At 47.7% G+C, this 23,821-nt stretch overlaps 1 protein-coding gene across 4 annotated transcripts in view; it reads right to left on the bottom strand.

The window, feature by feature from the left end:
- Positions 1-23,821, bottom strand: part of ARMH3 (armadillo like helical domain containing 3) — a 165,881-nt gene that overhangs the window by 42,948 nt on the left and 99,112 nt on the right. Inside the window, exon 24 of one of the 4 annotated variants that reach the window (XM_039547836.1) lies at positions 10,726-13,216. The exons of the other annotated variants lie outside the window; for them this stretch is intronic. Coding sequence (XP_039403770.1) covers positions 13,195-13,216 — 22 coding nt within the window. The 3' untranslated portion in view covers positions 10,726-13,194. Of the gene's footprint in view, positions 1-10,725; positions 13,217-23,821 lie in introns of those variants that run through there. 4 annotated transcript variants of the gene reach the window in all.

The raw sequence follows: 23,821 nt of genomic DNA, 5'->3' as shown, positions 1-23,821 counted from the left end.
TCCATGGAGGAGATGCCTCTTCTCCGCCAGCACCACACGCCCGGCCTGATCTACAGCGCAGTGCGCTCACCAGCTCGCAGGAGGGAAGTGGGTGAAATGAGGGCCCAGCCATCCAAGACTGGATCCCAGCTGACCTTGTCTTTGGGTTAAGGCCGAACGCAGCGAGGGAACACCCGGAAGAGGGAGAGGTGAAGAGGGGCTCAAAATAAGCTGCACTGATCTCCTCCTCCTACCTAGGAGGACCCTTGCCCACTCACTAGTCAAGTCCCGTATCATAGCTACCTCGGATCTCAGACCTGCTCTGTGCAGCATTTCGAGCAGAGAAAGGCACTCGGGGATCACGCGAGCACCCAGAACCCAACAGGATCAGCAGATGGATACCATCTGTGCTGCAGAGCCGGGGTGGAGGCTGGTGGGGGAGCACGCAGGGGCTAAGGGTAAAGTTTTTAGAAGTGACTTAGGAGCCTAAGTCTCATTGAAAGCCAGTGGGACTTAGCCTCCTGAACCACCTGACACTTCCGAAAACGTTAGCCAAAATCTTCCATGTCTCAGTGCCTCCTCACTGGAGGATGCGTTTTCCGCTGCGTCTGGCCTGGGCCGTGGGGAGAACACAGCCAGAGGCAATGGGTGCTGCATCAGGAAGAAACGTGTAGTGAAATGCCGCACGCAGCCTCCTGGCAGGGGGAAATGGCTAAATGCCAGCGCAGGGTTGTCATCAAGGCACGTGAGACCCAGCTGGGCTCCCTGACCGCAACAACCAGGGAGTCTGGGTGCAAAATGGAGCGAAGTGAGGCAGGCAAAAGGGGCAGCGATGCTGAAATGTGGCCAGGAATTGCACTGCTGATCGCTGACCCGGGGGCTCTCCCTGCTCAGACATTGAAGCGTTTCCGAGGGGCTGGCAGGGGGCCACAGGAAGGAGCAGGAGGCCTGTTAGCAAGTCAGCAACACTGGCCTCCGTTCAGTCCATTTATCAAGCCCTTGTTGTTCCCAGTCCAAGGCAAGTCAAATACCAGGCGCTGGGCACAGGGTGCTAATCTGCAGCCAGAGCTGTTCCATGCACAAAAGCAGCATCACCAGCTCATCTCTCTCTCTTACCCCACTGCAGTGCCGGTCGGCCAGGGTCCCAATCTACTCAGCATTCAGAGTCTGTGAAACGCTCCTAGCATCACTCCCAACGGGCTGGCGTGAATCCCTTCACGGCTGCACAGGTGTGATCTATGCCCACAACAGTTCTGTCAACTCAACCGAACATTGGTGAGAGTCTTGTGCAGCACTGGTGGCACCTCTGGCCACACTGTGCACAGCATGACGCTTAGCAGCAAAACCAGAACATCAACCAAGCGTCATTTCTATTTGCATAGCCGCAGCCCCCAGGAGTTCCTGCCGGGGGCCAGGCCCCCGGGCACCCTGTCAGATGCGGTACAAACACAGAGCAAAAAGATGGTCCCCCCCCAAGTCTAAGTAACTCACCACCATCCTCATTTCTCTTTGACCTTTAATTAAGGTTTAGTTTTGTAAGCAAACGCCTATAGGGCTGTCAAGGAGTTGGGGGAGTCAAGGCCCTGCACCTTGGACTCTCAGCCAGCCAGTAACACAGAAGGTTTATTTGGACGACAGGAACACAGTCCAAGACAGGTCTTGCGGGTACAGACAACAGGGCCCCCTCGGTTAGGTCTGTCTGGCCCCCTCCATTTCCCCAGCCAGCTCCAAAGTGAAACTCTCCAGCCCCTCCTCTGCCTTTGTCCCTTTCCCAGGCCAGGAGGTCACCTGATCTCTTTGTTCTCCGACACCTTCAGCTGGCACCTTTGCAGGGGAGAGGCCTAGGCCAGTAGTTGCCAGGAGACAGAGTGTCGGCCATTTTCTGTGCAGACAGGATCACAGGGGCCCTCTTGGGCTCTGCAACAATCACACCCCTTGACCCCCCGACCTAGATACCTAAGAACTGCATAGGGAAACTGAGGCACTCACACAGCATTCAGAGAAAACATTAAGAGCATTTCCACTTCGTCACAAGGGCATTTCTAAAAAGCGGGCACAGATTAAACACAAGCAAACCATCTGCAATGGCAGAGTAACTTCTCCCTATTCTGCTTTAATCACAGGCAGCTACTTTTGCGCAGGCTGTTGGATTTCTTCAGCTCCCTCAATTTAATGAGCCCACAATTAACCAAGTCCACAACTTGAGAGAGCACATCTCCTAGCCACACAAACAAACGGCAGGGGAGAAGACAAGACAAAGGGCTATTTTAATCAAAAGAGAGCTCATATTTCAGCTCACCGGAAACATCTGACTCAGCACTGTTGTCATTTCGTAGAAGAAACAAGCGCGCTACACCTGTTCAGTTCTACCACCCCGAGACTTATTGATTGTGAAGGCAGGTGGAGACACACGTCCGATTTATTTAATGAGATGGGGACAGAAGCTTAAGCGTGAGGGGAGCTGAGCTTTGGCAGGTTTCCAGCTTTCCTCATTTGATCCAGCTCCTTCCACGACAGGGAGCATGCAGAGCGGTGGGGATTTCTCCCCTGATCCACAGCTCTCTCCAATGCACATTTCCAGCTCCTCACTTGTGGGATATGAAACAATTGGTTACACCAGCCTTGTTCGAAGGATGAGCTAATTTTCTTTCTCATGGTTCATCGCCAGAGATTGAAGCCAAGTGAGATGCCAAAGTCTCACCCTTCACCTAAGTCACTTCCTCTAGGCTTCTTGTCTAAGGCCAATCTGAGAGGTGAGATGATGAACTATTCCAGCACAGTCACAGCAGTTAGTCCAGGTGTCCTGGACCACGCATGGCAGCTGGGAGGGATTCTAGCCACAGCAGGATTTCCACACGGCCAGTCTGCTGCTGGAACCCTGCCAGCAAGGCTCAGCCGCGTGCCCTTCACGGCCTAGGAATCACAGACTCTGGTTCTCTGTGCAGAGTGAGCTTCCCTTTGGGCCACTAGAATTATTCATTAGGCTTAGCGAATGGCTTTACTAAATTAAGCAACAAACAATGAAAACACTGTCAGAGGCTTCTTAAACACCAGATGTTATCATGAGTATTATTAATGCATGGGAAGAAGAATTTCAGAGATAGCATAGGAGACTAATCGGGCTAACGTGCCCTCTCTCCTGGCCAACGCACTGCTCATTGACTTCATTTTCCTACCCGAGATCCGTCGTTCTGACGAGATCCTGCCTCAACGACGTAACGTCCAGGGGATCACCATGTTAGAAGCCTTTCTTAAGAAAGGAAAGGAAACACTCCCTCCACACCTTGCTTCTAAAAGCAATAATTAAAGCCGGGAGATACTTCAGCGGGTCAACGCTCCTTCGATGGGTGCTGCCTGATCAGTGCCGTACACCAAGAGCCGCCCTCAGAGTCTCGAGATTGTCATCTGGTTCCTGGCCGTTCGGCAGCAAAGCACGAAGCTCAGCCGGTCCAGGTTGCCCAAACTGCTGACTGACATGCCCTTTGGGGGTGGGCCCGAAGGGTCAGAGTGCAGTGTGCTTTGATACAAGCACAGGTCACATACCTGATGGCATCTCTTGCCTCTCTAAAGGCCAGGGGCACGCTCCTCTCCCTTACTATGTGTGTTCAAATCACCTAGCACAACCAACCAGCACCGAGGTGTCCCTTCCAGATCCTAACTAGCCTCTCACCCAGGCCCCAGCCACTCCCACACTGGCCTCTCCAGTAACTGGACACCTGGCTGGACAAATCTTACAAATGTGCCAGCTGGCAAAAATACAGGGTATTTACCAGATAGGCCTGGCTTCTCGCAGCATCTTAAGCACCCTGCTCCCAGCCAGTTTTGTCCTCTTCGGTGCAAACAGCAGGATGCCCCCAGCACCAACAGCCACGTATTTTACAGCAGTGAAATGTGCCAAAACACTGAGTGAAATCACTGAATGTAAGCTTTTGGTAAAGGCTATTTTCTTAACCTTCTAGTTCTTGAAGCAACCAGTAGGTAAGGAGCAAATGACGGGGCAGGGATAGTCCACTCGTCCAGTGATGTACAGTGACCGCCCGCAGAAAGTCAGTGCTTGCCAGCAGATACCATACAGAGGTATTGAATGCCACCTTCTCCCTCTCTGCTGACAAGTTAATAACTGAGGGCAAATATTGATTTATTCATAGCGACCACTGAAATTGGATCATCATCCACCAGCTGCCTCACAATTCACATGACAGGTTTAGATTCCAACTCTCGAGACTCAAACACTGGAAAACCTGCCATGCCTGTGAAAGTTGAAACATTTTAATTACTCGTTATGCCCATTAGTAGCCTAATTAGTCATTTTAATATAGGACATTTACCTTTAAGAAAAACAGAATACCTAGTTCGTTGGAGGCTTCTTTTACTGCTGAATATCATATGGCTCACAGGCACCGGCTTCCAAATGCACCAAGCAATGAGTGAAATTTAAGAAGTTTATATTCCATCCCACCAGGACCATGTAAAGCTCCCTGGGAGAGGCAATCAAAGAGGCTGTTGGGCTAATTAAGCAACTGAACATTTACCATAAACTCCGTGTCACTTAAAGTGAATGCAGATGACTCTTACTGTGCTGTCCTGTCAGGGTTCAGCCCCAGGCGTTGTGTGGGGTCCCCAGATGGTGCCAGTGAGAGAAAAGCCCCTCTCTTTAGGTCATAGAAAGGAGATTTCTTCCACTGTCTCCAGCAGTGAAACTGGCTGCCATGGAGTGCCAGTCCCTCCAAACTGCACCCGTGACATGACCCAAGAGAAGATGCTGAGAACCCGCTGTCCTTTTCGGGACTGGGTGGATGAATGATCAGAACAATATGAGCAAGCCATAAACGGCTAACGCATTGAAGGATTCTTGAAGAGGACAGGACTCACGCACTGGCTGAGCAAGAATCAGCCGCAGTCGAGGGAAGAGAAACGTAGCCCCACAATGATATTTTACCAAGTTGATAATTACACCCGTGGTGTCGGTTACGGCTGTGTCAGCGCAGCCGTGTAAATCTCAAACCCATCCTAGCCTCCCAGACGCTACCTGCTACTCCGCGAACGGGAACCTGTTATTTACGGTGCCATCCCCTGCAGAGACAAGCTGACGCAAGCCTGGCAGTGGTTTCTCATCAGACGAGTGCAAATGGAAATTTGCCTGCCGGTGCTCAGCGGCTGCAGAGACTGTTTAATGGAACCCATTTGGGCGATAGTTCTGCTGCTCAAAGGCCACGACCTGGGGAGCAGAATGTGGAATCAAACGCCAAACCTGGGGCATAAACAAAGCGTCACTGATCAATGCAAACTTGCAGGTCATTTCTAAGGCGGGGGAGGGGGATCTTCCACAGAGATGCTTTGCCAGGGAAAGTCACACAGCTACATCCAGTCTGAAAGCCTGAGGATTTGCAAGTGCTCTGATCTCCATCTCGCCATGAACACACGTCTTTCACTCTCGGGGTGGAGGACTTGGAAGGGTTCACCCCAGTTCGCTGCATGGGCATTCCCTGCGCCCCCTCAGGCCTTCTTTGGGCCGTTTACACCCTTTTGCCAGAAAGATACCCTCTATCTGCCCTATGCCCGCATCTCCCTTTCCTGCCCTGTGCTGTTCTAGGGCACTCAGCGCCATGGCATTGTCGGGAGTGATCTTTGGGCACCTTGCCCAGCAGTAGCTCTGCTCCAGTTTCTACCAGACACTAAGATGTTCAGCTGGGCTGGGCAAGACAGAGACAAAAGCTGGCACATGTTGGGAGGAGACTTTTACGTGCTGCATCTGGGTCTGGAAACAATTCCTGTCTCGACCGGCCCTCATTCTCCTGGTATCAGAGCAGCTTCCCGCAATGCCCTACACAACATGACTAGCACGTCTCATGCAGGCTGCGCTCTCTAGCCAAAGGGCAAAAGAGGTGACGGTTTGTGTTCCGGTTTTTCATTTATATCTGTATTTACTTTCCATCTGCTGTGCTTGCGTGTGGTTATTACTGAAGGAGGCGTAAAGGAGCACATCTTCCACTGGGATGGAAAGTGGCGAGGTACAGAGACTATTCAAAGGTATTTGCTGACTTTCTGCCATGCAAGTCGCTGGAGAAAGGGCCCGGTGTTAAAATTCCTATGACGGTGACATGCGGCACCACAAAAGGATCTGCTGGAAAATAAGCCCCTATGACCTTATTTTACCCGTCTGCTGGTTTTAGAATAACAAAATGTCGATAAAAAATGTAACAAAATAAAGCAGACATTGCAGATGGTTCCTGAGCATCATTACACACGACATGAAGCAAGTGGCAGTGAAGACTGGCACACAACAAGAAGCCTCAGACTTCTCCGTAGGAATGCAGAGCAGGAGGTTTGCTTTTGACCTCTCAACAGAAAAATTTCCCTGACGAGATGCAGCCGAGTTTTTACCCTGGAGCTGGAATTACCGCAGAGCTGCAATGTCCAGAGAGGAACATCAGATCTTCAGAGTCAACAGCATGAAACGGATTGTGTGAAGGTCCAAGCTGCTACAGCCAGCTACCCGCTTAAGCCAGGAGCGTCTGGTGGTCCGGGTCCCATTCTGGGGCACCCACAACTCCAACTGCAGCCAACAGGACTTGCAGGCGCTCAGCACCCTGAACTCAGGCCCAAAGCCTCTGACGCTGGACACCCAAACACCCAGGCCACCTTTGAACATTTTAGCCTTCGTCAATAAAATGACCGTTCAGGAAAAGCACAAGGAAAACGGATGGAAAAAGGGCCGGGCAAAATGTTTCCTCCATGTTTGATAATTAACAAATGCTAAAAATAGAGGCCAGACCCTCAGCTGATGGAAATTCTGGGATTTGGCCCAAAATTAATCGTCATTTTAATATTAAACTTGCATTAACAAAACTACGGTGCCAGCTTGTTTTGAGGGATTTGTTTCTTCTCTATCCCTTTCAGCACCCCCCGGGGAATGTTGAAATGTTCCTTTCAGACCCATTTTTGCCCTTGAATTTGGCCTGTAAATTGATTTCCCTCGTGGTTCTGAGGGAGCTGGAATTAACATGGCACTTTGCTTATTTTCTTGTTTGTGAACCAGCATCATTGATGTCTGCCCAGCACAGGAAAATATTTTAAACACTGTTATTATTGCACACCCAGCAGGGGGAGCTGCTCACTAGGAGAGGTGGGTTTGTGGGGGGAGTGGAATGAAATGGGGATGTCACAAAAAAGTCTTCACGCTTCAGGTCACTACTAAAGCCAAAAATTGCCAATAGTTGCTCCCCAGTGGTATGGGCCATGCCGTAATTCCCCCTATACTTGGAAAATACAAAACCTGTGGGATTTCCAGGCCACTGTTGGCAATCTGTGCACACACTGACATTATTTAAGGGTGCGCGTGTATTATATATATGTACAGCTACACGCTTCCCTAGATCATTTAACACTGGTTCTGAACTGCTACGCTAGGTACTAAAGCACTGCAAAGATCCTGCTCGGAAAACATTAGTCTAACTTGCGACAGGAATGCTGTAAATGCAGCACAGAATGATCACAACCCCCGGCTCGGCTGCTAAAAATGCACTCTCCCCTCATGTGGGCTTCGTTTTCCTATGCCAACATTTTCCACATCTTCTCTCCTGTGCTTTGGAAAGGACGATCGGGTCACTGGACTTTGGGATGGCAACATTAGCCGCCTCCCGGGGTAAAACCAGTCTGAGTCATTAGAGAACTGATTCTTATTTTAAATACTAGGTCAGATTTTCCAAGGCTCCGCCAATATCATGGGAAGTAATTGCTGTCTAACAGCCAACGCGTGCTAGCCGATCAGCACAGAAGCAGCGACATGGACCGGGATATCTGATGCTAATGACCAGTGACATGTGTCAGTTTGACTGAGCCAAGGCTGGGCAATGTCTCTACGATACGGAAAAAAGGAAAATTATGTCACCCGCTTGGGAAAACCATGAACTGAACATTTCCTGTGGGGAAGATTGAAATTTGGCTCGTATACACTTGGGATGCTCTCCAGGGACAGGATTTAAAACTAGAACAGGGGGAGGACAAATTCCATTTTGCAAAGGGTTTTCAGATTTCAAAGGTAGCTTTGTTTCTTATCGAAACCCTCAATTTTTGAAATTCTCCACAGAGGACATTTCTGAAAAGATTTCCATTTCAGAGCGCTCAAAGCATTTTGTTTTGACAAAAGAAAAATGTTTATATTGTGTTATATTCTAAAAATGAAACCTTTCTAAAACAAAACGTTATTTCCAAAGAAAGAAAAGAAAAGAAGCGTTTTATTCTGACAGTGTCGAAACGGGATATTTTAACAACGTCCAAACTTTTACCCTCCATTTTTCTCCACAATAAAATTTCAGCAAACCAGGTAGGATTTTCCGAAGTGTTTCTATTTTTTACAGAACTGCATTTCCCAACAGAAAATGGCGACCAAAGGTTTCCCGACCAGCTCCATTTAGAACAATAAACTCACTTGCAATTGGACAAGGTTTCACATCACACGACCCAGGTGCACACAGCGGAGCTGGCCACACAGTCCCTACTGCAAATCAACCCAATTATCCTACTTCAGAGATGGCCCGAAGAGCAGCCCCCATCTCCCTGGTTACCACCACCGGTACCAGTCAACCGAACCAAGTGACAGGATCCTCAGAGGCAGCATCTCTGCATTAAAAAGTGAGGGTGTCTGATAGCTCCTCTGTTGAATGACTTCCTGAAAGTTGAGTGTGGCCGCAGGCTCCCGGCAAGTTGCCCGAGTTGTCCACAGTTGGGCAAAGCTGTGGTAGGTTGTCATGCACACGGCTCAGAATACTTGCAGGGCTGCTATAGAAAGCCAGCTGCATCGCAACTGACCTTCACTCTCCAGAACTCTCTTTAAAGAGCCTGAAAAATTAATATTCACCCAGCTTCCGAGGGTGCATATTCATCCTGCATAATGAGCGACAGGGAAAGGCACCAGAGCGACAAGGAGCCTGTCTCTTCCTGACCCGAGCAACACGGCAGAGAGCTAGGTAAACAGAGAACAGTCAGCCTCCGGGATAGCCGGAAAATGTCAACAACCCTCAACAACTTACTGAGTTAAAACCCCTCTTCCATTCATTAACACACACAAAGGAGAGAGGGGCAGCATGAAAAAGAATAGGTAATAAAGGTAATCATTGGAGATATACCAATCTCCTAGAACTGGAAGGGACCTTGAAAAGTCATTGAGTCCAGCCCCCTGCCTTCACTAGCAGGACCAATTTTTTTGCCCCAGATCCCTAAGTGGCCTCCTCAAGGACTGAACTCACAACCCTGGGTTTAGCAGGCCAATGCGCAAACCACTGAGCTATCTTGCCACCCACCCTCTCCCTGTCCCTCGGAATAGGGAGCAGTAATCAGGGATCCTAATGAGGTGGTTGTTTAAAGTTGCCCTCAAACAAAACCTTAAACCCAGAAGACTCTGTAGGAGCTGCTGTGTTGAAGTGCTAATTGCATTCCTTGTCTCCTTTTAAAGAAAAACATTTTAACACACTATCAATAATTCACTTTTAAGTGGCTTTAGTTGCCTCATAAAGAGCCAGTTCAGATAATTAAACATTTTTGGATTAGGTTCTCCTTACTCTAGAGGGAATTGGGACTCAGCAAAGTCTACTCTGCTGAGGCACAGTCCTGCTTAGTTTAATCACCTCACACCAAAAAAACCCTAAATCCGAACGCAGAAGCCTTTTGCTGCAGCACTTTTGTTTATGGGCCAGTAAAACAAGGTCACGATGGGTTTTATGCAGCCAACTTGACGTGGTTTATTTGTTGTTTGTGGGCATCAAAGATTCAGCTCCTGCTCCTCTGGGCTTCCTGGTGCGTCTCTCCGAGTAACTGCTTCTCAGCCTCAGTTTTCAGAGCACGGGGAGGGACGCCTCCTGCAAGTGCCAGGCATGCTGTGGGCAGGTGCTAGGAGAGCTCTTCCAAATGCAGTTTGTCCTGAGCCATGGTGCGCCCAAGCCTGGCCTTGGAGCATGCCAGGCGATGCCCGACTGTGCAAGAGACCCGGCTAAATCATTGCTCACACGGCATACGTGAGGACTTAGAGCCAGCTCTCCAGAGGAGAACGACTTTGGCATTATCCCATTGTGACACTAAACTCTCCTACTACTTCACATGTCAACTCTGGATTCATTCTGTGCTGCCAAATGAGCCGTCAGAGACCTGGCCCCAGAACTCAAGTCCAAACATGACTTTCCCTCCACCGCCCGGCCGGCAGACTTCACACATCGGCCAAGCTGACAAGTGGGATTTTAACGTCCTGCACGGAGGGCAGCCACGGCTGAGGGCACCCTGGAGTACACAGCCGTTAACAGCTACAACGTGATGCTGTCTCGCTCGCCTTTTCTAGAAGCCCTAAGGAAGGCGGTAGAGACGATGCTGAACTAAGCTGTACTTGGCCCCACTTCACTCCTTTCCAGGAAGATCTGAGGGGTCTCAGGAGCGAGGAAAGCTTGTTTCTCCCCCACTGGGACTGCTCCGCTCAGACAGGTCCCCGCCTGTGGTTAAAAGATTACGGGAGTACATCACTCTGGAGAAACATTTCTTTGTAAGCCCAACCAAAGAAAAGGATTATCACAACGCTGCTGCACTCTGGCTCCCCAGTGCACTGATTATAAACCTGTGACCATCCCCAGCTCCCCCGGAGATGGTGTGAACCGGGTGTGGCTGAACACGTAAAGATCAAACACGACATTTTGACCAGGAAGCCAGGCTAGGGACTGATTTCCCCACAACTTGCAGGCAGCACCGCCCCCAGCACTTCCTCTCCAATCTGCACCACCCCTCTCTGGATACATTTTCCTCTGTAGGCCCCCTATGCCCCCCACAGCCACATCTTCATGTATGATCGTCGCTGGGACTGTCAACCGAGGCAAAAAAACCGCTTGTTTGGAAAAATCAGAGGTTTTCAGCCTACAGATGTCTCACTGAGCAGCTTCTGTTTCACTGGATTGCGCCTTTTATGTGCCAGCTCTTCCAAACCTGCTTCCAGCGCAGTCATTTGGTTTAATTGCTGTGCTGATGGATTTTGATAGTTGTTGGACACTGCTTGGCAAAGAGCAGCATTTTCACAACAGGGAAATACAAGCCTCAGGTGCAGGAACGGGGATTGTTCATGGTTAGATTTAAATGGCAAATGAGACCTCTAGTGAGACCAGGTGGGGGAGGGAATATCTTCTATTCTGGTGAAAGAGAGCAGCCTTGGAGCTACACAGAGCTCTCCTGCAGGGCATCACAGCTCAGTGGAGTGCAGACAAGTGACCAGACAGGCCACCTCTGGAGGGACGGGCACTGGGGACAGCAGGAGGAGAACTATTAGCACTGGAAGTGGGATAGGACCAAACATAACAGAGCTAAAACCAACCCCCAACTTGGAACTGGGTAACAGAGCAAACAGCAGCCAGAGAAACACTGACCAGAGCGAATTGGTGTGTGTGAAAAAGGGTATTTTCTCCCGCTTGATAGAATCCTCCCCTGGCTGATCTTGCTAATGTAGACAGGACCTCAAGCTCAAATATTTACTAAACAGCTGGGAGCGAAACCTCTTTGCTAAAGATTCAAACTGCCGTGACATTCTCGCTCTTTTCAATGTAACAAGTCAACAGGGGAAAAACCTTTTCCCTCTTTAAAGAAACCCAACATCTATCCATCTTCCCAGACTCCTATGTACATCACAAAGACACACTAGGGCACAAAGCCAATTCTGTTTCCATCTGCAGGTCACCTTTAAAGATCCCAGGCACCTTTTGCAAGCGAGTCGGGAGATTTCATACAGGTGCGCTGGATACATTCCAGTTGGAATAATAATATTTTGGCTACCAAAAGCCCCACGAGATTTCAAATGGATAAATTATACATCCCATCCCATTGTGAAACGTGCTCTGCAGTGCACTAGTGAAAATGGCTGTTTGTTCTGAGTTATTTTACACACGTGCACACAGCCTAGAGAGCATTGTGATCTTTGGGGTAAAAGGGGCGTACAAACGTGACGATTACACAGCTAGGACACAGACCTGGGACTGGAAGTTGCTGTGGTTCCCCTGCACAGATTTGATTTCTGGATAGTCTGAAATGAAGTGCTGCAATATTTGTATGTTCAAAGCTATTGGCTTTAGATGTCTGATCACTGCTCTGAGGTGTCCCTGAGTAGTGACTAGCGCAGTAAGCCAGGTAAGCAAACAAACCATCTACTTCTTACTCTGGTTAACTGAGAAAGTCCTAACCCAGATTAGAGAATGTTAAAGCAACCCAATCCCTAGGCTGTTCCTGCAGCCCACTAGATCTAGTATCTCGGCATTATTTATGGCACTTACTCAAGGAGAACTGGAGGATTTTCTAAACGGAGATACAAATCAATATGAGCTCTAACAGATGGGGTCTTTGTGGGGTTCTGCCGCAGCAGCAGCATTCAATGCTGAGCAGAGTCTTTCAGCTGAAACACTGAGAGAGCAGGGAGGTTTGCTTAGAAAAGCTGGAGCGAGGAGAGATTCCAGTTGCCGGCATTGCACTGAACGTTGCCTACCACTTCGGGAGGCCAGCACCTTCCGAGTCACATCCGCACACGGGATCCAGCACTCAGGAGAGCGGGCCCTAAGCACATTTCGTACTGTTTGAGTATAAATAATAATGCAGTGGGGATACATTGGGCTCCGGCAGCAAGGCTGTACCACAGATGGCTTTGCCTGTCAGAGGCATCTTGGCTGGAGGAGAGACGGCTGGGAGTTGTAGTCACTGTTGGCACTTGTGATTGGGTCGAGGGAGACTGTTCCAGATCTCAGCTGTGTCGGCGTTTGCTTAGGGGCAGCGCAGATGGAGGGGCTGAGCTAGCTTTAGTATGGACAGAAATATGGGCTGGAGCCTTGAAGTGACAGTCCAGCAGCAGGTGAGAGTGTCTCTCCCCCGCCCGCACAGAGAAGCATCCAAGCCCACAGCTGCGTAGATTTCGGATGACAGGTGCCAGCAGAATACATTACAGGCTTGATAGGAAAAAGCCTTCAGATCAGCCTGTCTCAGTTATCGTCACCTCGGCTGCTCTCCCCAGATAAGAGCGTACGGCTAAGAATCAGTGATCATATGAGGCCAAGTTACAGCTGGGGTCTCTGACCCTGATCTATTTGTTTTTCTATCCTGTCTGCTTGGCACATTGGGTCAAAACTGACGACCGCTTATTTCAGATTGAATGAAACTGAGGTTTGCCCACAGAGAATTGCGCAAAACTGCCTTTTGAATGGCTATTTATAGCCTGACCGTTGATGACCTACAGAGGGAGAAGGGAATAGTTAATCAGAGTGACACCCCCCCGCCCCCGCTCCCACACACACTTGTAACGGTGCTGTGCAACAATCGCACTGGGCCATGGCTTGCTTCTTTGCTATAGAAAGGCTGCCTGAAAGGATCGGGCCCATCACAATAAAACTTCTGCTTGCTGCCTCTTTTTTTTTTTTTTTTTAAAGAATTATTGGAAGCATCCAAACGTGCTCCGCCCTGATTTTACTGGAGTGCCCAGAAGCTCACCCTTAGCTGAAGGTGCACAGGATGCTGAATGCTTAGCAATGATCTTCCCACCCACCTGTTTGTTCAAGTGTTTGAGTTAAACCGGGGTAACAAGAAACAAAAGCATTGAAAAGTCATCATAGATTCCAAGGCCAGAAGGGCCCATTGTGCTCATCATCCGGTCTGACCTCCTGTAGAGCACAGGCCAGAAAACAGCCCCAGAATCATCTCTCCTGCAGAGCTTTTAGACAAGCATCCAAGCTTGATTTAAGAACTGCCAGTGATGGAGAATCCACCATGACCCTTGGGAACCTGTTCACTGTTAACAATGTACAGCTCATTTCCAGTCCGAATTCCTCTAGCTTCGACTTCCAGCCACTGGATCATCTTGGCCCTTTCTCTGCTATAGCCCAGTATTAAACATTGGTTCCCCATGTACGGTACTTACAGACTGATCAAGTCAGCACTTAACCGTCCCCTTGTTGAGCTACATAGATTAAGCTCTGTGAGTTTCGCACTCTAAGGCACGTTTTATAATCCTTTAATCATTCTCGTGGCTCTTCTCTGCCCCCCTCCAAGTTATCAACATCCTTCTTGATTTGTGGGCATCAGAGCTGGAGACAATATTCCAGCAGCGATCGCACCAGTGCCAAATGTAGAGATAAAATAAACCTCTCTGCTTCTACTCGAGATGCCCCCGTTTATGCTCCCATGACACAGAGGCCTGTTTGTGGTTCACAATTCTGTGTCAGCAACTCGTCAGGCCTGACATGCTCGCTACACCTCTCGCACTGGTGTCAGGACACCGATTTAAACGGTGACGTGTAATAGACTGTTTGAAATCTAACCCCACGCTGGTCATTGATAGCACTGGGAATGCTTGTAACAAGTCTGGAGGTGAAACTGTAGATACTCTCTGGTATTACGTCCTGGAGACTGTACACAGACAAAGAGGACAAAACAGATTTCTTCTCTATAAAGGGAAAAGCAACTCTGGTGGCAGATGCCCTGTCCAGGAAAGAGGGGTCAGACCTGCTGCCTCCGGGTCAGCCAGGTGCTGGCCCTCCTGCCGCTTTGTAAGGCCCATGGTGCGCTCCTCCCATGCCAGCGGCTCCCTGGTGTCAGGTAATGTATTTCAGCTGGCCTGACCAAGTCCGCATACCCCAACTCACTCTGAAAGTGTGTCGTGTAAGATAGCACTGGAAAACTAACAACTCACTAATCATTAATATTCTTGGATGATGTATGCACAGTGTGTGTACAAAGAGTTATGAATATGCACTAGAATTATAGTCTTAAAATGTGTTTGGCCAGCAATGCATAAGCATAGGTGCTTCAGACAAAGGAATGTGTATTTGACCAGCCTGGTCTTCAGGCAAAGACAATGAAGATCCATTTTTACATATTAGGTAAACGACATTATTAAGCCAACAGCTGGGGGAGGAGACAGAACGGCATCTATGCCACAGCCAGAGAGAGAACTTGGTCTGGGATTTGCTTTTCAAAGAACATTTTGCAAAGGTTTACTGGTCTGTAAAGACAGGGGGATGAACCGCAAGTGATGAGCTAGTGAATCAAATGATTGTATACACTATCACTGTATTATAAAAGTGTACAGAGGGAGGTCTTTTCTGCACGCTAATGACACACCAGTGATTAGTATCATTGTGAAATGTACATATGAACAGTATAGGAGGAAATATGGATACTTAATGATATTATGCTTTAAAAACTATGGCCAAACAGGGAGAAACAGGTTCCCTCCCAGACAGGAGAGAAGGCAGCTATCTCCCTGTCTCCAGTGACATTAAGCAAGGTCTGACCAACAACAAGAGAAGCGCCACTGACACAGAAACCAGCAAGGGGATGAGAAGCCCACAGGAATGGAAGAATAGCGTGACGTCTTCCTGCCTCTTGAAACAAAGTCATTGAACTTTGGCATCCCTCACTAGACAGGACACAGGAGAATATAGCTCTTACATCCTGAGAAAAATGGGCCCTTCAGCCAATGGGAGAGAAAGAGGGAAGCGCGTTGAAGTCTCTGGAAACTGAATACAATATAGGTGAGAAACCATCTTAAGCAAAGCCTGTACCTTGCTACATTAAATGTTAGCCTTTCAGATGCATGTATTCACATTTATTTGCTTGTAACCCTTTCTGACCCACGAAAGCTTATTCTCCAATATGTCTGTTAGTCTATAAGGTGCCACAGGACTCTTTGCTGCTTTTAATAGATCCAGACTAACACAGCTACCCCTCTGATGCTTGTTCCTAGAAGTGTGCATTTAGCTGTATTAAAACACACGTTGTTTACTGGCACCCACTTTACCAAGCAATCCAGACCGCTCTGAATCACTAACCTGTCCCCTTCGTTATTTACCACTCCCCCCATTCTTGTGTCATCAGTAAACTTCATCCGTGATGATTTCATGTTTTCCTCTGGGTCATTGATAAAAATGTTAAATAGCCTCGGGCCAAGAACATATCCCTGCGGGACCCCTCTGGAAACACACCCACTTGATGACGATTCCCCATTTATAATTACTTTTTTAAGTCTTTCAGTTAGCCAGTTTTTAATCCATTTAGCATGTGCCATGTTATTCATATCACTAGTTTTTTAATCAAAATGTCATGTGGTACCAAGTCAAACGCCTTACAGAGTCTGTCTATTACATCAATCAATCTTGTAATTTTATCAAACAACGAGATCGTTAGTTTGAGAGGATCTATTTCCCATAAACCAATGTAATTAATGCAAACAAACATTACCCTCCTTTAGATTTTTAAATAAATCAAGTCCCGTATCAGCCACTCAATTATCTTGCTCCGAATCTATGTCAGACTGAGAGGTCTATAATTACCTTTATAAAATACTGCCACATCATCAGCTTTCTTCCAGGCTTCTGGAACTCCCTCAGTGTTCCAAGACTTAATGAAAAATCAACATTAACAGCCCAGAGAGCTCCTCAGCCAGATCTTTTAAAACTCTTGAATGAAGGTTATCCAGACCTTATGAGGAGAAGCTGAGGGAACTGGGCTTATTTAGTCTGCAGAAGAGAAGAGTGTGTGTGTGTGGGGGGGGGGGGTGTTGAAAGCAGCCTTCAACTACCTGAAGGGGGGTTCCAAAGAGGATGGAGCTCGGCAGTTCTCAGTGATGGCAGATGACAGAACAAGGAGCAATGGTCTCAAGTTGCAGTGTGGGAGGGTCTAGTTTGGATATTAGAAAAAACTATTTCACAAGGAGGGTGGTGAAGCACTGGAATGCGTTACCTGGGCAGGTGGTAAAATCTCCTTCCTTAGAGGCTTTGAAGGCCCGGCTTGACAAAGCCCTGGCTGGGATGTTTTAGTTGGGCAGGGGGTTGGACTAGATGACCCCCTGAAGTCTCTTCCAATCCTAATCTTCTGTGATTCTTCTATGCTGATTTTAAAACATCTTTAGCAACTACTGTGACATTCTCCTGAGTTATTACTGGAATGCAACGTGTTTCCTCATTTTCATATATGACATGACTGCCTTATCTGCTTTGTCCCCAAATACAGAACAGAAATATTTAGTGAACATTTTTGCCTTTTCTGCATCATCATTGATAATTCTATCATTTCCATCTAGTAATGCACTAATACTATTCTTCATTGTCATCACCACTCCTATAACCACACTGGTCACTGGGGCACTATCACTGAGGATCAATCAACCAATTGTCTCCACCCTGACGATTGTGGTTCAGTGCTTGAGTCTCAGCAAAGTCCATTCTGCCCACTCTTTTACGTTGTCAATCCACTTCTTCTTCTGTCTACCTCTTCTTTTCTTCCCCTGTGCTGTCCCTTAGAGGATGAGCTTGGATAGGCCAGATCTTGTTACATGGCCGTACCGGCTCAGCTTGTACTTCTTCACGGTTGTCAGGAGGTCTTCATATGATCCAGCGCATTGGGCGATGAGTTTGTGGATGTCTTCATTAGTGACATGGTCGAAGAAGGAGATGCCCAGGATTTTACAGAAGTATCTCATCTCTTACACCTGTATTTTCCATTCAAGTTCTGCCGTAAGGGTCCATGTCCTGTACCATACAGAAAAATGGAGACAACCAGTGCGTACAGCAGTTTCAATCTGGATTCCAGGGAGATGTTCTTGTTCCTCCAAATTGGCTTTAGCTTTGCCACTGTTGCAGTTGTTTGCACAATACTATTCTTAGGATTCTTTTATTCCTAATATACTTTAAGGGGGAGATTTTATTGTCCTTATCTCTGCTGACCATAGATGTCTCTCTGTCCGTTTGCTTCCCTTATAAATTTTCTACAATTTCTAGCTTCTGATTTATATTTATTACTATTTCCCCCTTCTTCCCTACTATATATAATGTTCAGAGGAGGTAGATAACCCCATGATCTTGGAGGATTTGAGGTGAAATATTGGAACAGGAATGATATATCTGACAAGATATATGTGGCCTATGGCTGTGATTGCAAACAGATAAGATGCAAGCCTTTACCCAGCAGGCAACGGAGGTCTTGAATGCACCTGGTCCTTGTTACAGCCTTCAAAGCAAACAGCTACTTAGACTGCTCCTGAAAAGCTATGAACAGAGGTGAAACTTAGGCACTCATTTAACATCCTGGGCTCTGGAGACCTGGTCAGTAAAACAATGGGTTCATTAGCACAAAGCCTGTGTCAACCTTCTGGGATTAATTCTATGGGAAGGCAACACATGATCCTATCTGGGAAAAAACTAGATAAAGGGCAGAAAGATAATAATGGGACTCAGCTTTAGATCAAGAGAAGTCAGAGAATAAAAATACAGATTCCCGTATTAACTTGGCCAAATTGTAAATACTCTATCTAGTGAGCATAAACGGTAATCGGTTTACCGCTGTGAAATGAGGCCATATTAATGTTGCTGAGAGAACATTAACTTGTGAGCATTGAAATTCCCAAGCGTAATATTGCATCAACCTAGGGAGTGTTTTTTTTGTTTTGTTTTGTTTGTTTTTGCAAGTAATCAGGTTTGTACTGTACAATAAAACTCTGATGACATCTTTTGCAGGAAAAGAGAATGAACCGGTACTTCAGGAGTCTGAGGCAATATTGACACACATAACGTGCATGTGTACACACACACACACACACACACACACCCAGCCACCCCTCAAATGGCTTTACCTGGAATCTACATCAAATTGACTAATGTTGACTTCCCTTAATATCTTAGGCTGTTTGCATAAGTGTGCTGCCTTTCACCACCTTGTGCTGTGCTTCAGCCAGACCCCATAAGAAAAGCAGGCTTTAACCGGGTCAGTATTTGAGTAGGAGTCCTCCAAGAATGAGGCCTAAATCAGCCCTGAACCAACCCTCCAGCCTAGCTGGGAATGCTCAGCTTCTGCCTTTCAGGTGCAGACACAAGACACAGGATCACTACAGATTCCATAGCACTTTCTGCAAAAGGATGTGGGCTAGCCTCTGCCTCCTGGACAAACTCCTGTTGGGTATTTGCTCCCGAAACGGGCACCAAGAGCGTCACTTGGAAACACCTGCTCTTCATTTCTTATTCTGAGTGACTGCGTAGTGCGGCTGTGTGCTGTTCATACAGCTGCTCTGTTTCAGTGGCAGAAGAAGTCGTCCCCAAGTGTGTTCTCTGTAGCAGGTTGCTACCTTTATAAAGCAATCCAGGATCTTTCTGGAGAAAAAGGCAGAAGGCAGTGGCCAAAAAAGGCAAAACATAATGGCTTTTACCCATGCTAAGAGAAAGCATGCTGGGCTAAACGTCTATAAAATAATTAAACTAAAGAAGATAAAAATGTCAATGTAATTAACATACAGTATGGCCTAGCTAATCACACCGGGAGGAGATCAAATAAAGTAGTGTGCACTTTTATGGAGCAATTTAATCTGGCAAGCTATTAATCATGGAAGCACTAAGTCAAATGAATAGATTTCCCTTTAAGGAGATCACATTTATCAGCTGTATGGATTCCAAACGGCAATTTGTTGGCTGGCCCCTGAATTTTACAGGACACATTTATTGCCCTGTTGAAGCTGAAACGTGATTTTCAACGGACCAAAGGGAGTGGCATCAGGCGTTTACATTAAACAAAGAAACTCTTCAGACCGGGAACCCCAGTGCCCCAACTACCACCACAATCATCCCATTACTCACACCGGAAGGACAACACCCAAAGACCCAAACAAGATGCATTCACACACCTCATGCTTTAGAACCCCTCCCCCCCTCAGTATCCGAGGGGGAGCCGTGTTAGTCTGGGTCTGTAAAGAGCAACAGAGAGTCCTGTGGCACCTTATAGACTAACAGACGTATTGGAGCATGAGCTTTCGTGGCTGAATACCCACTTCGTCTGAAAGCTCATGCTCCAATTCATCTGTTAGTCTATAAGGTGCCACAGGACTCTTTGCTGCTCCCTGCCCCCCTCAGCGTTTAGCAGCCTACTTGGATCATTTTCTAATGAGGGTGACCAGTGCTTTTGGGATGGGGGGCACCACCAACCCTTGAGGGGGTGGCTTAGCTCTTTTGGAAACCCCGGCGTGTCTGCTAAGAACTTTAGGCGAGACGGTTCTCCCAGCGGCTCGCTGGCTCTCTCAATACTCCTGTCACAGATCAGTTCAAACTGCACCTTATGCTCTTTCCCCAAAGGGGAAGATTTTCTGTTGATTGTTTCCTTGTCCTCACTGCGCAAAAAATGTTTTTGTTCTTCTCCTTGAGTGACTAGTTTGGCTCATGAAGATTAACTGACTGGAAGCACTGAAAGCTCAAGTCCTCTAGCTGTCCTTGGGCCCAGGCTGCTTCCGCTGGCAACCCTGCCAACCACATTAAAAAATACGACCAGACACGCCAAGGGCCGGGAGAGCGAGTCAATTGCTATGCAAAGTCAGTCCTAGCAGGGACTGCTCAACTTTGACAAACACCACGTGGGGAAGTTTTGTTTAACTGGATGAAACTGAGCAAAGTTCACTGAATTCATCAAAGACCATGGGCCCGATGTGAAACAAGATTGCTGGACACACAGCTTCTGCCAGCTCCTCCCTGGCTCCACTGTTGCTGGGAATTGATTCAAATGACAGATCTCTGCTGGCTGCAGAGCTGTGCTGCCGACCACAGAATGATGAGGGGATGAGACGTATCCTAGCTGCTTTGGTCTTCATCTATCCCTAACTTTTCTGCTATGTTCATCCTAGAGGAAAGACATGAATTTAAAGTAGCCTCTTGCCAACCCAAAGCTAAATAAATATTCTTTGATGTATAGCACGGTGAAAAAAATCCAGGGACCATATCCCAGATCAGGTTAATCTATTACTGCTCCATACAGACACCAGTTAGATAGCTCAGTGGTTTACGCATTGGCCTGCTAAACCCAGGGTTGAGAGTTCAATCCTTGAGGGGGCCATTTAGGGAACTGGGGTAAAAATCTGTCTGGGGATTGGGCCTGCTTTGAGCAGGGGGTTGGACTAGATACCTCCTGAGGTCTCTTCCAATTCTATGATCTCTATGAAACCAGCTACAACAAAATCCCACTTTGCTACAATGTCAAATATATGAAGGCTCAGCAGAGAATTTCTAAATGCAAAACTAATCAAAATCTGCACTGAAACACTCCTAGCAAGAAACATCTGTAGAGGAGTGTGACTGAGGGACCCCCTTCATGCCAACTGGCAGAGGGCATGCAGAAGGGTTACAGGGATCCTTCTGGCCAGGTATATGCAGAGCAATTCATCACAGGGTGGCATATAAATCAGAAGCTTACTGGTCATCATAATCATTGCCAAATATGTGTCTGGATAATATTTAAGGATTTATATTTATATATGCATCTGACGAAGTGGGGATTCACCAGGAAAGCTCATGCTCCAATACGTCTGTTAGTCTATAAGGTGCCACAGGACTCTGCTGCTTTTAAGGATTTATATAGGTATCCTGAAAACTACATTCTTAAGGGACGTGAGTTAAGACAGGCCGCCAGAAGGTGATAAACAGGTTCTGTTCAGGCAGGAGGCATCTCTCTGTTGGGTCAAGTGTGTTCTGAGCATTGTATGTATCACAAAGGATCACACTGGGCCAGACCCTAATCAAAGTTTGCAAAACCTACAAGAAAGAACAACCAGAAAAGAGGCAGGGGTGGGAGGGGGAGTTCATGCTGTTTACAAGTAGAGAGAATGGATCACTGGAATACACGCAGGGGTACAGCGGTACCCAGCATCCTTCGCTGAGGAGACGAGCTGAGAGTGGTGACGTGACAGGAAGTAGTTAAATAAGTCTAGGTTCTAGAAGGTGCAACTATTTCATTCCCATGGAATCCTTTATTTGGAGTATTTCTCCTCGCTGCCATTTCAATCTCTTTGTTACATAAACAGAGAGGATTAGAATAAAAACAGGTGTAAGTTCTGTGTGTTAAGTGGAGCTGTGATCTACGGTGACTGGTAAGCTGAGGGGATACTTCTTTGGGAGCAAGGAATCTGTGAATTCTGGGCGTCTCCAGCGGACAGGGCTGGTCACTCCAGGGCACGTCCGCTCCAGGGCTGGAGTGTGCCTGTCGCTAACCTGCAGAGAGGGAGCAGGGGTCGGTGCCCATGGTCGGTGAGGTTGGGGAGCTGACTCCCATAGGCACAGACAAGCCTTCTCATGCTAGGAGCAGGTGGTAGCAAGGTGCCTCACAACCCCGAGTGTCCCCAGAATGCACCACAAAGAGAAAACCGCCCTGCGACTAAACTTCCAAATCGCTCAGGTACCATCTGACGTGCAGAATATTCTCTTTTCTACTCTCCTGCACTATACTGTACTAATGAGGGGGGAATCACATTAAACAACAGCAAACCCAGGCATAATTCATTTCCCTATCAATCAAGCCTGGCTATGCATTCTCACTTGTCACTAACTGCCTATATGAAACGTCCTGTTTCACAGAGCCATGGACTTTTCCTTTACACATTCACACAGGGCACTAGAACATTACAGGTGGTGTTTGACAGGGAGCTTCCTGTCTCCCTCGGCAGCCCCGGCATGGGCCCGCTTCGGAGGGTTTCCACTCACAAATGACTGAGCTACAGAGTATCAGAGGGGGAGCCGTGTTAGTCTGGATCTGTAAAAGCAGCAAAGAATCCTGTGGCACCTTATAGACTAACAGACGTTTTGCAGCATGAGCTTTCGTGGGTGAATACCCACTTCGTGGGCTGCAAGAGCTACAGAGGGTGTGTCTCAGCAACAGGACAACTTCCTGACGAGTGCATATTAGGCGACTGCAAAGCTAAATTCTCAGCGTTCTCTCTTCTAACCCATTTACCAACCGGATTTAATCTTTCATTTTCAAAACACGAAAGGGCCTTATCTTCAGAGCTGGTCCGTGTCCGCAGCCGCCACGGATGGGAGCAGGGGTTGCTGCGCTCAGCACCTTGGGCAGGCAGCCCAAAACGAGCATGTAGCACATGGCAGCCAGTGACTACGACACAACAAACCTTCACCCGCTGAGTGCAGAGTTAAAGTGAAGCAAGCGACCCTGTTCCTGGCCCAATGACAAGCTCCTGAGCCGCCCCTGGATGTGGGGGGGGCTCCCTCTGCCCTCTCCCTGCCCTCCCCCCCCACACACACGTGAGAAAATGTCCGTATTGAGCTGTAGAAGCCACAGGACATGGAAGAACGGGTATTAGCCACTGCAAATTCCACAGCCTGTCTGGAGACACTACACGTCACACAGCGGCTGAGCTCAAAGCAGCAAGGGCTTTCAAATGGTAATGCCTGAAGAACCTGGAAACATATGGCAGACCATTGGCTGCTGGAACTAGAAGGGAGCGTGTGCTTATCTCAAATGTCCATAAAAAGTTAATGCAGAGTTGTAACTCCAAAGCAAATCAATTATGCCACAAAATTATAAGCAGGATATTAAATAATTCACCAGAGGAAGAAGTCTAAATAAAAGCAATGGGTCTTTTGAATACACGCACGTGCCCCTGTTTGATAAGCTCCATAAGCCTTTGGAGACACTGTGTAAAGAATGGTCTATAAAATAAAGTGCATCGTGTTCACACCCCTTGTCAGCAGAGAAAGCTTTACATGAATTTGTACAACACACAACCTTCAGGAAGAAAGATCCCATTGAACGTCCCCCATCCCCCCCCCGATGTCTGGGCACCATCATTTGTACTCGTCTCTTTGGAATAAAGGGCTTTTATTGCCCCTCACAGCACACACCACCAGCTACATTTCCTGCACCGAGGGGCAGCAGTTCTTGTTACTCTAACCAAAACCATCCTTGAAAGTCAATGGTCCAGACAGCCGAACTGATCCGTTCCTTGGCCACCAAGTCTGCATGACACCCCAACCCTTCCAAACAGATCCAAGCAACCCTTCATCATCCAGCTACGGAGGAG

This window comes from Mauremys reevesii, linkage group 7, assembly GCF_016161935.1.
Source record: "Mauremys reevesii isolate NIE-2019 linkage group 7, ASM1616193v1, whole genome shotgun sequence".
NCBI classification, from domain to species: Eukaryota; Metazoa; Chordata; order Testudines; family Geoemydidae; genus Mauremys; species Mauremys reevesii.
This window is presented reverse-complemented; position numbering and strand designations above follow the sequence as displayed.